The sequence below is a fragment of the Choristoneura fumiferana genome, chromosome 25 (genome assembly GCF_025370935.1).
Source record: "Choristoneura fumiferana chromosome 25, NRCan_CFum_1, whole genome shotgun sequence".
Lineage (NCBI taxonomy): Eukaryota > Metazoa > Arthropoda > Insecta > Lepidoptera > Tortricidae > Choristoneura > Choristoneura fumiferana.
The window spans coordinates 9879629-9896168 of record NC_133496.1 but is presented as its reverse complement, the minus strand read 5'-3'; the positions used below and the strand labels follow the sequence as shown (position 1 = coordinate 9896168).

At 35.2% G+C, this 16540-nt stretch overlaps 1 protein-coding gene across 1 annotated transcript; it reads right to left on the bottom strand.

Moving 5' to 3' along the window:
- Positions 1 to 389: 389 nt before the first annotated feature.
- Osi9 (DUF1676 domain-containing protein Osi9) lies at positions 390 to 6983 on the bottom strand. The gene is made up of 3 exons (XM_074107493.1): positions 6772 to 6983; positions 6433 to 6688; positions 390 to 2284 (listed from the first exon to the last, which is right to left on the bottom strand). Exons 1-3 carry the CDS (start codon positions 6919 to 6921, stop codon positions 1959 to 1961), a joined length of 732 nt encoding a protein of 243 aa, XP_073963594.1. The 5' UTR covers positions 6922 to 6983; the 3' UTR covers positions 390 to 1958.
- Positions 6984 to 16540: the final 9557 nt, after the last annotated feature.

The following is a 16540-nucleotide window of genomic DNA, read 5'->3' as shown; positions in this document are numbered from 1 at the left end:
GACATCGTGAGAATTGTGGGCAACCGGTGGATGCAGGCGGTGAGTAAGGGGGAGGCCTTTGTACAGTACGAGTAGTAGACGTCTTCCGGCTTGATGATGTTGATGATGATGAAAACCGGAGCGGGTCGTTAGCGGGTGTTTGGCGATTTCAATACAAATTCTTATAACTGACATTTATGTAAATTATAATGTAATAATGTTTTGAATTAATAAATAAACTAAATTAAACTAGTAAAGATTATTGTGAAAAGGAAGACAAGGTTGATTTAAAATTCTGCGAGTCATTAAATAAACGTGACAATGGAAGCGCATTTCAAATAATGGTACCAAATGAAAATGTAACTGGGATTGTTTGATTCCAAAAAAAGGAACATAAAGAAATAATTGGCTGACTGATTACGGTTTTAATATATTTATTTATTTAGGGTTTTTTATGTCAAATATTTTTACTTAAATCGTGTAAATCAACATTATTAAGATTACAAGCCTGATTCAATTCAACGTCCTTACTTTTATCCTACCTGTTTGCTACTGTTCATTGTTAATCCTTCCGGATTAGCTTAGATTAGATTATATGAAGGATGAATAGAAAAGAGGAAGGAAGAGAACTCATTGTAACAATCGGATAAAAACCACATAAATTATAAGTTTACACTATCATTAACCTTTTACTGAAAGCTGTCTATCATTATGTTATTCTGTGGTTGGTCAGACATAAGTGCCTATCTTAAATTAAATCTTCACAAAGATATCGGTGTTGCGGTTTTTCCCAGATAAAACGGTTTTTTTCTAGATGGCTTATCTTAAGTAGTTAGTTCAATGGTTTCAGATAATGATTATTTGATCGTATTCCGTACTCAATACTTGGTAAACTAAGTTTTCTTCTGTGTTTGTAAAATCGAAAAAACGCGTTTTCCCTAAGATGAGATATATTTTGATCTAATTTTCCTTAATCATAACGTAATCGCACAACCATAGTTACAATATAAATTTTTAAAAAAGTTTTAGGGACCTATGTTGTTTAATAAGTATAAGCCTGTTTGTTTCTTATTAATAAATAAACAAAAAAAAATATTACAATCATCATCAAAGACGTACACTGCTGAACAATTTTTCAATAAAATAAATATTTAAAAATTAGGTAGGTAAGGTAATTTAAACTTTGCTTTTGTAAGTTTATAAAAAAAGAAATGATGAAATAAAAAAACAAAATTAAATTGAGTTCTTTATTTGTACGAATCGTAACAAATACGACAGATAGGTAATTTATATAAATGTGCATTTGAACTAAAAATGGTAGATATAATGAAATGATAATTTATATAATGACAAATATATAACAATAAAATAATATATAATTATGTGAAATGTGCTCATGATAATAATAAATAATATATAACAAAATATATAAACATGACATAATTTGAAATAATATAAAATGGAAATGTATAAAAATATTTAAATTTTAAATAAAATAAAAATGTAAATAATAAATATCACAGTCGAAGAATATAACAAATAAAATAGAGGGTGCGAACTAACTTACAATGATAAAACAAGGATAAAAAATTAAACAAATAAAACTTAAATCGAAGGACTAGAATAAAAAAATAAGGTATGATAAAATATTTACAAAATGAGTATCAAAGGCTAACGCAAAAATTAAAATACACATATACGGATACCGTATAGGATCTGAAATAAATACTAATATAGTACAACAAGAAGGACCATACAAACTCAGAACAACCGTTTATGAAAACAAAACAACATCGCGCAGCATCCCTCACAAAGGGATTGTCAATAAATATTCAATAAATATCTTAAGGCTAGTAATAAATAAGCCTGCTTAAATATTTCTTTAAAGTACATGCCCGCATTCTCAGTAAACAAATGGCTGCAATAATAGCGGCCCTAGAATAGAACCTTGTAGAACGCAAGTGTGAGTATGTCGGAGATTAGTCTGATTTAACATGGGCGCCGTACGCTAAGTTTTGCGCGTCGTCGATTGTTCGTCCCCAACCGTGCCCACTGCTGGAGTAACTGTGCTCTTCATGGTGTGGGTGGGCGACAACTTCGTAACTAGTTTCGTGGTGCTTGCTAGCCAACAGCTTCTTCAGGGCGAGGATACCAGCGACCAGGAGGGCAACCTTGGCGAGGAGTACAGCCTTGGCTGCAGCGAAAGCGATGATGCCAAGGAACAAGGGAATGAGAGCGGTGATCTTCAACTTGGCGAGAGCAAGAAGGGGCAACAGCTGCTTGATCTTCTTCTTCTTGCCACGGGCTAGAAAGAAAATAAAAAATCAATAGTTACTAATAACGGTACAAAAATACTTTGTCATTTGGAACACGCTACGCTTCTGGTGTCCGCCTGCAGCATAATCATTACTTAATTTTACCGTTCGCTTGACGCATTTTTGCATGTGCAGACTTTGGAGACGAGACTTTAAAAATTAAGCTTGTTTTTGAAGTCATTTAGAAAAAAATTACAGGACCTCTTAATAGACCATCTAAAAACCATTAGCTCTGATTATGAGGTCAACGAATCTCATAATCAGGGTTAAGCTAAAAGTTTTTCTAGTCTCAATTAGAGAGTCTACATTGGAAGTTCAATATTTACTTAATTCCGCATTGTAACCGCATTCCTAAGCTATTTGTTTACTTCAACTAATGGTCTGTACCAAGAAAATAAGAAGGTGCATTTTTAAAACTTGACCTTGATTGGTTTTTGACTTAAAAATACGTGGATGAATTCATTTCAAATAATTGTCACTACAATTCTTCTACCACTGTTATTGAACGTAAATTTTTTGGTAAAAAAAAACCGACGAAACCAATCCTTCCCATTGTAAAAAACAATCACTCCCTGTTTTGTATTTATTACAAGTTTTCTATTCTTCAAAGTATGACTAACTTTAACAAATTTACAATACTACGGTGAAACATTACTTATAATAATACGTACACATAGGTATTCTTGTACGTCTGATTGACAACCTCCTGCCGAGTTTTCATTGGTAAAAATAATGCAACATTTTTTTGGCTACAAAAAGAAAAAAACGTTTGTGTCGAGCAGATTACTACCGTAATATAATCGGACCTTTATTGACTTTAAGATTCGCTGTAAAAGAATGTGTAGCCAAAAACAGAGCTACTAGATAATCACCATTAACAATCGTTTGAGTTTGACACAGTAATTTTGTAATTAATAGATAAAGGGCGATGACTACTTGTATTCGAAAGCAATTACAACTTTCAACGTTAGAAGCGGCCAGTTATGGCTAGATTTCACGATGACTTGCTCACTCGAACAGGTTCCACCATGAAAGTTCAATTTGCGCCAGAAGGACTCGACTCGACCGCCAACTCGACTACTCTAATGACCGAAGCAAGAATGCAAGTGCCACTTTCACGACCCAATGACAAGTGTTAAGTGGCAAGTGCGTACTTGTACTTGTTCAGAATATGAATGGGCTTCTAATTATGGTAATATCAGTAGCAAGACAATTTTTTATATGAAGTGAAATCAAAACATGAATCAACGTGTGGGTTTAAAATGGTGTTTAATGAAAGCAGAGTAATGGTGTTTACATTTAAATAAGACTGAAAATTCTATAAGAATTTGAGCAGAGAAATTGCTACTACTGGTCTTATTAAACACCATGGTTTTCATTGTTGTTTTTAAGCCAATTTTTTCAAATTTAATCTACTATATTACAATTTCTTGTTTAGAATTATTTTTTGTGTGGATTGGTATATCTTTTTTGCATTTTAAAATAGCATGACGTAACTACTGGAATTGGTGCATAATAATGAAAAAAAGTGTATTTGTATAATAGTGCATGTTTACTTTGTTTTAATTTTCATTATGTTAACTCTATCAATTTTGACTTTTTCCGCTTAGTTTTACTTGATTCTCCAACAATCTCTTTAAAATATTTATAAAATATTTAGCCATGAGGTATCAAATTTTTACAAAGTTATTTATTGACATAAGCATATTATACTGTAGAAGAACTATTTAATGATAATGATAGAACTTGACATAAAAGTTTTGCTTTAATATAAAATTGATATTGTATACCTTACTGTTAAGATTATTTAGGTACTGAGTTAGGTTAATTTACATGACATTGCCATGCCCGCCCAGGGCCCATATGAAACTTAATGTACATACTTAGTTATTGGGATCTGCACAACACTAATGACTAATGACATTTGCCCTCATAAGGCGTATGCCATCTAACGAAGGGGCAAAAAACTTTACTTCAACACAATTATAAATTCTTGTACATCCTTAAACCTACGCATTGAACTTAACCTCACCGCAAACGGAACAGTTAAATCGGGTTGCATTTTACATAATGAATGCGTTGAAAACAAGTCCTTGATTGCAAGTTGTTTACGACGCTGTACCGTTGCAAATCTCCGCTGCTTCAATGTTGCAGTTTATACTCTAATCCAGCTTGAAAGGATAGCTTTTGAACTTGCTCTGTACAGATTGTTTATTTTTGATGTAAGTTACACATGACCTGATAGAATCTGTTCAAGCGTGTCTAGAAATCTACGAGACTTTGAGACCGGTGGCGGACATCGATGCCATGTATGTGTCTTCATGGAAGCTATAAAGGTAGAAACTAGTACGTGTAGTACAAAGTAATGGTTCACTGTTAAAATAGTTCGCACATTCATTGAAATACTAAAATCTGCGAAAATAAATGAATTTGATCCTTGTCAATTTGTTAACTAACATACTTTGTCATGGTGTTCCCATGATCGGTTATAAGAAATTTTATAATAGGTACTTTGTTGACTTATTTTTTATTTATTATTAATTAACGTTTTGTTACGTACATTCCACTTAAAAATGACTATTGATATAAACTTTTCGGCAGAGTAGAAATTACCGTTAATAAACTAGCAAAGTGGTGCAACGATGTGTGAAATCTTTTACTAACACCGAACAAGTCTGGTTAAGAGACACGTTGCATGCTAATATAAATATATGTATTTATATCAATTTAGATCACTTTCTGACATTATAAAAATCTAAGTAGCGTTAGTTACTTACATGACATACTTACTTATGACTTACGTTACTTGTATGTTATCTGCTAAATCAACAGAAACCAAAATTACGGATTGAAAAGAATGAACTTTTCTTTTACCAACGAAAATACAAACTGAAACATGGATGCACAGAAAAAAAAAACAGAAAAAGAGACCAGCGCTGGGAATCGAACCCAGGTCCTTAGCATTTCGTGCTGCGTGCCAAACCCCTACACCACCACTGGACAGGAGTCTAGACACAAATTTCTCGCATGCACCACACATTTCAGCCTGCTTTTTTCTTAGTCACTTAAACAGTGACACTAGCGAGATCTATGTTTTAGCTCTCATCGAGAGACGTTGACCTTCCTTCGTAAAAGTAACAAATTTGGAGTTAAAATAAAAAAGACTCCAATAACCAATCTTAGTCTTTCTTTTAATTTTGTAATTAAACCAGTTTCAAGATGATATTTCAACGTTGAAAGCTACCAATAAACGAGTGTATAAGTAAAAGTTGTTTTGATCTCACTTAAATTGGCCATCGTTATTGGCTTACTTAGATCAACCGCCATGATCATGATCATCAAATAACTACTTATTTTAACCACAAATCGTTTTGTTGTGCTCCGTTTATTTTAGAAGAGCGTGAATTATTGAATCATTTCTCAGCGCTAAATTTCTTTTTCTATTTGCATTTCGTAATCTTGTTTGGGCGGTTTGGTAATACTCGTAATATGAAGATGATCGGAAAACGAAAGTTCTTGGCAGGCGTTTCCGAGTGTTAAGGAAATATTCGAATCACGACCTTTTAGTCCACTCAAGAGTTACAAAATAGTAATAATTTAGTTCAACATTGAATTTATGTTTTATGGATTGTTATTTTTATGGTTTTTTTAGTACTTTTTCAAACTACGACGCATTGAGTTACAAAAATATAAAAATAAATTTATATCAAGTTAATTTTAATAATCAATTTCTTTGCATTTCTAGGCTTGTAGAAAAGTCTTCCGTTTCCGGCAAAGAAGTAATGCAATGAGCTTAATAAAAATATGTGGCTAAGTTTCTTTAAAATCTGAGCAAGTCAGCTCAGAAGTTCCGAGCCTTTGTTTTTTAAAATAATTTATATTTATTATTACAAATATTTGACAAATAATAGACAAAAAATTAAAAATCTTTATCAGTGTTAAACAGTCCATTCATTATTTGCTTTGGCATTATTTGTGGTATTAGTTCTGCTTGACTCGTAATTAATACCCAAAAAGCAGTAATAATCTCAGTTTATATCTTAGACTTGTCAATCTATTTTTTTACTAAAATTCTAGGACTCAATCATAATGCTTAGCTCTGTAAACAATACGTTGTACTTATAATCAAGATGCTTACCTTCTTCAAGAGACCTCTTCATTCCCTCGACGGTGGAAGACGGCAGCCTGAACTGGATGACATGGTTCTCAAGCAGGTCAGCAGCAGAGTCCAATAGCCTGGCTTCGACCTGGGCCTCCCTGGCTTTGGGTTCCTCTGACAAAGGCTCCAAAGCCCTCGCGGACCTCGGAGACCCGTTCCCTACCAGAGTCACCCCATCAGTAATGCTCATCTCCCTCGCCGACGACAACGTTTCCACATATTTTAATGCCTTCTCCTGCAACCAAAATGAAAAACTTAGAACTGATTTAGAACTTATGGCACGCACTGTACGCACTTTTCACAACACTAAAGTTCAACCTTTAAGCACAGAGACACATCGCCTTCAGAACACTCCTTGACGACTCCTAGAACACTCGCAACCAGATTTGGATCGTTGGATTCTTTTTCTATCGTGGGCATGGCCCGCGCTACCGCGAGGCAAACTAGGGCAGCTAAGTAACACCTCATGTCGTCGGCTGGAACTACCCTTACAGAAAGTTAAACAGAAAGTGTGCCCACGCTGTATAAAACGGCCTGTTTTAAGCCTGTCACCCCCACCACGGTATTCCGTGCCGGACGAGAAAAGTGAGCCTAAAAGTCAACGATTAAGGTGCTACGAAAATGATATCATGTTAATGCGGGCAGTGCGTAGACGCACGTTTTTTGGGGGTTCATTCACTTTTTGTGCGCCAGTGTGTGTCATTGTGCATGTGTGCTCTGGTCCCGGATGAGTGGACGCCACTAGAGTGGGATGACGGGGTTTGTTCCCATTAGGGCTGTGTTCGTTGACCCTTCAACTTTTAATTGAGCTTTTAGACGCATTTGAAGAAAATGTGTACTTTTTATTATTAAGATGATTAATATAAGAACAGTGGTTAGAAACTAGTGTATTTTAAATTTATTGAAGTCACTTGTATAATTTGATATTTTTGTCACGTAGTGGCAATGGAATACTTATTCGCCGCTTAAGCTCTATTCAAAGTAATGTTTCTTTTAAAAACGTACCTATCTAATGATGCTTATGTTTATTTTAAATAAGGTTTTCAATTATTTTTTAGCAATTCGAAAATAGTATCATTCGATGTTTCACGTGAATTTCTTATAATTACCTGACATCATGTGCTTATAATGCATTTTTTTAAAAGATAATAAATAAATCTATCTATCTATCTAATCATAAAAGGCTCCGAAACCGTAACGCTTCGTGTGCTCTGCCTACCCCATTTGAGAATACAGGTGTGATGTTTGTGTGTGTGTTGTGTATAATCACAAAAGTATTTTATAATAAACATGTGGGTAATTTATTTTTGATCATCCCTAGAGAATTATTAAAAAACGTGAATATTAATTACTTTGCTGCTTCGCAACCACACGTTAAAAAAAGCTGCAGTCAAAACGATCTATATCTGACTACATAAAAGGAACATCAATATTTGGTCGTTAAAAGAGGTTGGTCGTTATAAATAAAATAACTATCATGGGACATTATTGACACCAACTGAACTAGTCCCAAACTAAACAAAGCTTGTACTATAGGTACTAAGGCAACGAATAAACATACTTAAATATAAAAATTCGTAGTACCCGAGACCAAAAGCCTCGTAGCTATTTTTGTATTTGTTTTGTTTTGTGTGACTTTCCGTAATTTCACTCTCCTGTGGCCCGGCGGAAGACCAGTGCTGGTTTTCAACCAGCGATATGCTGAGCCGGGACCTTTTTATAGCGGCAACACTTCTTATTGTTATATTTACTAATTATGTGTCATTGCTGTTATAAATAAATTATTTTCTTTCTTTCTTTCTTTCTTTCAAAAATTCGTATTATTCATATCAATGTCTGTCTTCGCACTCGGGACCTCAAGCTTCGTAGTCAGGTTCTTTAACCACTTGGGCATCCGGTCGTCAAACCTAACCAGTTACAACCGTTTTGTTTTGATACATAAGATCATGTTGAGACTTCTTTCTTGGTCATTATATTATTATCATCCGATATATTGTTACAAATGACGTCGCTATAAACGGTTGTGACTGTGCAACACATTTGGCTTCATGCTTTAAATTCAGTCTCACATGTTCTTGAATATAAGTACTGCCAGAAATTTCAATCAATTAATGAAAATGCATCAAGTGCAGTTGAATGTAGCTAGAGCAGTGAGGAGCGCGGTGTGACCGCACGGATGCGGCGCCGCATCGCAGCCGGTGCAGCTTTCTGATACCAAAGAGGAAGGCAGCTTCAATTAGAAAAGATGTTTTCCTTTGACGTTTTGTTTAGAAGTGGAAATGTATAGGACAAGAACAGAATTGTGTAGTCTGTGTAGAATAGCATGATGATGATGATGATATGTAGTCCAAGTAGGTAATAAAAAAAGCTGTTGTTGAACTTAAGTGTAATCTTGATGTTAAAAGTCGGTCAAGTGCCAGTAATAAAAGTGCACTGAGGGTTCCATATAATAATATGTTGCTATTTTATAATATTTCTACAAAAAAATAAGTTGTTTTTGATTTACAGTGATATAAATGGCTTTTACCCTTTATTTTGTGTTTTGAGGCTTTATTTGCCAATTTTTTTTTCGACTGGATGGCAAACGAGCAAGTTGGTCTTCTGATGGTAAGAAATCACCAACGCCCATAAAGATCTGCAATACCAGGGGTATTGCAGATGCGTTGCCAACCTAGAGGCCTATATAAGATTACATAATTTCTAAGTTTTATTTACACAATACTTAAAATTTCAATAACAAAGTACGCTTTCAAAAGGTCGTATATTTCTATCGTGTACAAACTTATTTTTTCTCAGCTTCAAGGGATTATGGGCATATATTTGATTTGATTTGATACGTCTTTATTAATCCGAAAAAAAAAACTGAGAAATCATTATTCATATTTTATCGTATCAAAACCAGAACCAGATAATGTTTTTAAAGAGTCCCTTAATAACAGCACCATTTTTAGGGTTTCGTAGCCAAAGTGGCAAAAATGGAACCCTTATAGTTTCGCCATGTCTGTCTGTCTGTCTGTCCGTCCGCGGCTTTGCTCAGGGACTATCAATGCTAGAAATCTGTAATTTTTAAAAATTACATATATATATATATATAAACTATGCCGACAAAATGGTACAATAAACAAACAAATATTTTTTTAGGGTACCTCCCATAGACGTAAAGTGGGGGTGTTTTTTTTTCTCATCCAACCCTATAGTGTGGGGTATTGTTAGACAGGTCTTTTAAAACCATTACAAGGTTGCTACGACAATTTTTGATTCAGTGATTTGTTTGTGAAATATTCAACTTTAAAGTGCAAATTTTCATTAAAATCGAGCGTCAAAACTTGAAAAAATAAGTATATCAAACTTACAAGGACAACTATAACGGTTAAGTTTGCTTGAAAATTAGAGTTAATAGCAGCCTAAGGTATAAAATATAACTAAACTTGGAATATTGCGTACAAAAAACGAAATTTAATTTTTTCGTAATGGCTACGGAACCCTATTTCGGGCGTGTTCGACACGGTCTTGGCCGGGCTTTTTTTGTTTACTAGAGACGTCACATTTAGCGAAGCTTATTGGTTTAACCTATGGCCTCCCAAGCATATAGTAGTGCCTGCGACTCCAGGGTGGCATCGTTGAGTTCATCAGAATATAAAAGCGAGCTTATGTGTCACTAGAGTTTACTCGGCTTCGCACGCGTAAACTATTCGATCTGGTACAAGTGAAATTCCGGGATTTTTTACATTTCCCCTGGGAATTCCTAAAATTTTATCGTGGTTTTCATTGAGGTTGGGTTAAGAACAACTGACCAAATATTCAAGACTCTAAGCTCAGCTACCTACATACCAAATTTCATGACCCTAAGCCCAGTAGTTGTTATTTCAAGATTTTATGCCTATCCCGTGGGAATATCGGGATAAAAGTATCCTTTTGTGTTATTCCAGATGTCCAGCTATCTACATACCAAATTTCATATAAATCCGTCTAGCCGTTTCAGCGCGAAGGAGCAACAAACATACACACACACACACACACACACACACACACGCACACACACACCCACAAACTTTCACATTTATATTATTAGTAGGATTCCAGACATCTACATAACAAATTTCATCCAGGTCAATCTAGACGTTTTAGCGTGAAGGAGTGACAAACACAAACATTCACACACACGAGCACACATACTTACAATTTTTCGCATTTATAATAGGAATACGTAGAAGAACAAGGGTCACCGACATAGCCGAGCGATTTAGCTCGTTGAAGTGGCAATGGGCAGGCCATTATAGCACGGAGAACAGATGGCCGTTGGAGCTGAAAAGTTCTCAAGTGAAGACCGCGGATCGGCAAGCGCAGCGTAGGACGTCTACCAACGAGATGGACGGATGACCTGGTTAAGGCAGCTGCTAACCGATGCGACTGGAGGCCTTTGGGGGAGGCCTATGTCCAACAGTGGACGTCCTACGGCTGAGATGATGATGATGATGATAATAGGAATGTAGCTAGTCATGTAGAGTATGATTATACAAAGTCGTACTAATATTATAATCACTAGAAACCGTCCGGTTTCCCTTAGCATGTTACATCATTCGAGTTTATGTGATTCCGATTCTAATTTTGTTAATTGTACACAAATTAATGTAATTTTGGGGTGAAAGCCAATTTTTTTTATATAATTTATTTTTTAATTAGGCAACATACTTGCTTTTGGTATAAAATTATATGTTAACAAGCTACATGATAACATACGAGTAATAAGTAGTTTTCTTGTAGGCTGTCATGTACTGTTGTTTTTTTTGAATGAATTGTCATCTTGAAGGCTTTTAACAAGTTAGTTGAGCAAAATTGTATCAAAAATATCAAGATTATTTCATTATTTTGTGTGTGTGTGTGTATTAAAAATATTCTTAGTGAACAAGTGTTACTATAGCTTAAAAAACGAGTTTTTTAATGAAGATTATTCTTAGTTAATTGTCTTATGAAGTGTATAATTTAACCTAATGTGTTATACGAAATGCTTAAATAGGCGTTTAGAATTTGTATAATAATAATATGAAGCCCTAGTCCTAGAATATTTATGTTATGTTGCCATGCCCTTGCAGGGTGTCACATGTGTACTACTTAATTATATTATATTTCCACCTTTAAATTGTAATGTGACTTGCAATAAACGATTCTAATTCTAATTCATATTGTAATGGCTCAAGCACCTATAAACGAAAATGCCAAAATACCATGTATAATTTTGGTTACATATTTGAATATCGAAAGTTAAAATATCTACGGGTAAAATGTCGATGTTCAAAATATCGAAAATTAAAATATCGATTGTATCACAATATCGAAAGTTGTTATACCTATGGTCAAAATGTCTAAGATTGAAATGTCGATTGATTAAAATATCGAATGAGTAAAAATATCGATAGCCAATATATCTAAGTTGTAAATGTCAACATATTTGAATGTCGAAAATTAATATATCGTACATACAAATCGGCTTTATTTATTGCTCCTTTCTCTTAATAGCATTTATTTTACATAATCTAGTCATTTTTAGCACTCGCCGGCCGCTGCCGCGGCACGCTCGCTTCGCTCGCTCGGCTCGTGCGTTGTTATGGTCACAGTTTTAACCTAACCGAACCAAATATTTTTGGTAATTCATGTTCAATAGGTTAGGTTAGGTTAGTATGACGTCAAGGCGCGAAGCGCCTAAACTGAGCGGAATAGGAGCTCCGCGAAGCGGAGCTCCGTCGACCCCGTCACGTGATAGTTCATACATAGGATTTTCGATACTCTGTACTTCGATATTTTGGACTTCGATGTTTATATCTTTCGATGTCACTTTTGTAGATAAATATATTTTCGATATATTGGACGTAGATTATCTAACCATTCGACAATATAAACTTTCGTTATTTTAATTTTCGATATTTCGATACAGTCGATATTTTAATTTTCGATATTTTGGACATCGACATTTTACCCGTAGATATTTTAACTTTCGATATTCAAATATGTAACCATAATTTTATATCATAGGCAATAATACGCAGGCAGGCAGAGGATAATGACAGAGTATTTACCCGCGGCTTTGCACACTTAAATCATTAGATCCAGCAGCTGAATTAAAATATATAGGGATTTTAAAAATTCCTGTGGGAATTCCCGACGTTACATTAAAAACAATCATGTCAAATTTCATGACTCTAAACCCAGCGGTTGTTGTTTCAAGATTTTATCCCTATCCCGTAGGAACATCGGAATAAAAAGTAGCCCATGTTTTATTCCAGATGTCCAGCTATCTACATACCGAATTTCCTCTAAATCCATTTAGCCGTTTCAGCGTGAAGGAGTAACAAGCATATTCACTCACTCATTCACTCACAAACTTTCGCATTTATAATAGGGTTTAAGCTCAGCTAGATATGAAGAGGGTTATGCTCGAGATTTCTCTACTGGATCGAATCTGGAATGGAGACATAATACACGTAGAATAACGAGATCACTGATATAACCAAGCGGATCAGCTCGTTAAAGCGTCAATTTTAGCACGGAGAACAAATTGTAGTTGGGGCGAAAAGTTTTCGAATGGAGACCACAGATCAGCAAGTGCGGCGTAGGACGTTCACTAATGAGATGGACGGATGCCCTGGTTATAGTTACACAGGCTCACGGTGGATCCAGGTCGCTTCCAACCGGAACAACTGGAGATCTATGATTAAGGTCTCCAACAGTCGATGTCTGATATGATGAATATTCAAACTTTTTTTTCATCACACTTGCTCGTAAACAGTGTCGAAACATGCAGGCTACCTTGGTTGCAACCCCCCAAATAAAACCCTCGACCTTAATGTGCTTGTCATGAAACCCGTGGTCGGTAAATGAGTCCGTGCCCGTACTGAAGCTGCTGCGCGCGCTGCTGCAGGACCACATGCACACGCACGTTGCGGCGGAGAGCGGCGCTACAAGAGCGCAGCCTAAGGTATCGCCAATACTTATTTGGAAGAATTATATTTTTCTTTTAGAAATATAAAATTTTACTCGCAAATGTGATGAAAAACATTGTATGTCGCACGGGCGGTACTAGAATTACGAACATCGACTCATTCTAATAGACTCTCGTTCGTAATTCCTTATTTACCGCCCTTCAGACACAATGTACTATTATGCATTTCTATTGCTCTTACATACATATCTATGGACGAATGAGCAAGACCTGTAGGATCGCATTTGAACTCTTTGAATAGGGAACCCAGAAAAACCTCGGGCCCTTGAATTCAAAGTAAAACGAAAATATACGATAGCATAATGATGATGACAGTGACAAGTAAGTAACTCTTTTAAGTACAGAGCTTGTTTGTCTTAATAAAAACAGTGGCGATAATAATCAGTCAGTAACAATGTTAGAAGTCGTTGTTTGTGAGAAAAATAATTATGAAGCTGGGCTCGGCAAAACAATAGAAAAAGTAAGTAAGTAGTTAAATAGTACTTTTCTTTACTAATGTTAGGGATCAGTTATTATCTATTAAAAGTCTATTACCCATTGTTATGTTGGTAAAAGTGAAAGCACGTTAGAAATATTACTTTTTTATTTTCGTTAAAATAATAAACTTGTTTTTGATATGTTTATTTTATTATTATTTTAGTTTAATTAGATAAGTTCGGCCCTAAAACTAACTGAAATGAGAAAGAGTCTGTCACAAAAAAAAAATACGGTGGTCAACCTGTCTAAAAGCTGCTTGTACGGCCGCCCAAGTCTTGACGCATAAACTTCTGCACGAGTTTTCACCGTCTATTGTAAATGAAGACCAAGATGTAATATCTCAAAATTCCTATTGGAATCGTAAGTCATGGTAGCCTGATGGTTTGACCAATGGTATCTCCAGCAGAGGATCGTGGGCTCAAATCCGGATTCAAACCTCTCATTTTTCGAAATTCATGTACGAATTTACTTACATTCGGAATTTACCATAAGCTAAAGTGAAGGAAAACATGGTGAGGGATCCTACAAAGTAATTCAATGATGTGTGTGAATTTCCCAATCCGTAATGGGCCCGCGTGGGAACTACTGCCCAATCCGTTCTCAGAGGCTTGTCCCCGCAAAGGGACGTATATTGGCCAAGATGTGTGAGTTTAATATGATAGTAATTTAGTAAATTTCTAGAATTTCTAATCGACTGCTAGTTATAATGTTTTACGCATGCGTTCTGGGTGTAATTGAGCTGCAGGAAGATTACCGACCTTGACATTGCTTTAAAATTACAGAACTAATTGAGATAACACCGCCTCGTAATAAGGTCAATGTCCTCTGACTGTGAGTGCAGTCAATCTTCTATTCTCTTCGCTTTATCATAAACTTAATCATATGCGAGATACAGTATTGCATCACTTAAAACATTGTGCTAATCTTTGTTTTGTATGTTTGTTTAAGTAGCGTGTTTTTGTGTAGTTATTAAGATCTTAAGTTTTGTTTTAATTATTTTCTTTTGCAAAGAATATAACATTTTCTTGTATTGTAGCGTGTCAGTACCCACTTTATCGTAGTAGGATTCTCATTTCAAATAACTTTGACTTCAAATTCACGTCTTTTTACTTATTTATTAGGTAACTGTATACCACAATATTTTTTCGAATCCATACTAATATTATAAATGCAAAAGTGTGTGTGTTTGTATGTTTGTCCGTCTTTCTCGTCGAAACGGAGCGACGGATCGACGTGATTTTTGGCATAGAGATAGTTTATGGACCCGAGAGTGAGTCAGCACCTCAAACAGGCAGGTTTTGCTATTAAAATCAGTGAGAAAAATCGCATTTTGCTTATTCACTTTCATATTGATTATATTTTATATTATTGTTTTTTTTTGTGTTATATGTAGTTTTATGTTAACCTTTAAATTATGTTCTCGCTGCTGAGGTGAAAAGTTGTATGTATCACTCAAGACCAAAGATTTTTAGCATCTCGTGTGTTTGAATCCCTTGCTGCTCTCAGGATTCTAACCTAGAATCGCTCGCAACGTTCGTGATTCAAGTATAGATTTGAGACGCTTACTTGGGATTAAATACCCGCAGCAAAAATCTACTTTGCTGTCTTGTTGCACAAATAACAATTTTTTTACACAAGAAAACTACTGAAATACTAGTCCGTGAACGGTAAAAATTGTATTAAAATAGCAAATAGTGCAGTGGATTATTGCATGTCATTGCAGCCAGGCCTTTTGATGCGCTTCGATCTTAATAGGATTTTGTATAATATATTATCTCAACGTTTGTCAATTGTGTTTGTTTCTTTATATTTGAACAATAATAATGTAAATAAATAATGGCAACTACGAGGATATGGCGAGAGGCAGCGTCGGTAGGTCTTTTACTAGGTGGACTGATGACATCGCAAAAATTGCCGGCAAACGGTGGATACAAGTGGCGAGTTAAGTTTGTTTTTACAAGGGTAACCTTTGTTTAATAGTGAACGTCTTCTAGCTGATGTATCAACACACATAAAATTAGTACGTAACTTTTGGTAACTTTGTAACAAATTTGTGTTTTCACTTGTACACGAACGGCAAGCTTTTGCCTAGCCCTTCTCCAAATACACGTGCAAAAAGCTAGTTTGTGCAACAGAAGCGCCAAAGTTTGCATACTCTTCGCTAGTTATACCCTAATTTTTATCCGAATCATCGTTTGTCATAATTTTTTCCCATTGAAAGCTTAAATTTTTCTGTGAATGGTCAACCTATAGAAAACTATGGGTTAGGTTAGGTTTGTTTTTATAACAATTCTGAATAATTATTGGAGCCGATATGGACCCTTGTGCAACCAATATCTGTTTTCAAGCAGCACATGCATCAATAGGATTCCCTATCTAATGTAATAGAAGTAATTAAAAAGTTTCGTTGCTCCAATATCGATTGCAGTGATTCATTACGATAAGGAATGTCTTGGTGGCCATGTTCACGGTGCTTTCTTTTTTCAAGGACTTCTATTATAATTGAATACGCAGCGGAGTGCGGTGATGAAGATATAAAATTAGAACCTCTTTCTGTATTCACTACTGTACTTCCATTGTTTCAGTTTTCATAGTATTATTTTTTCTTTATCG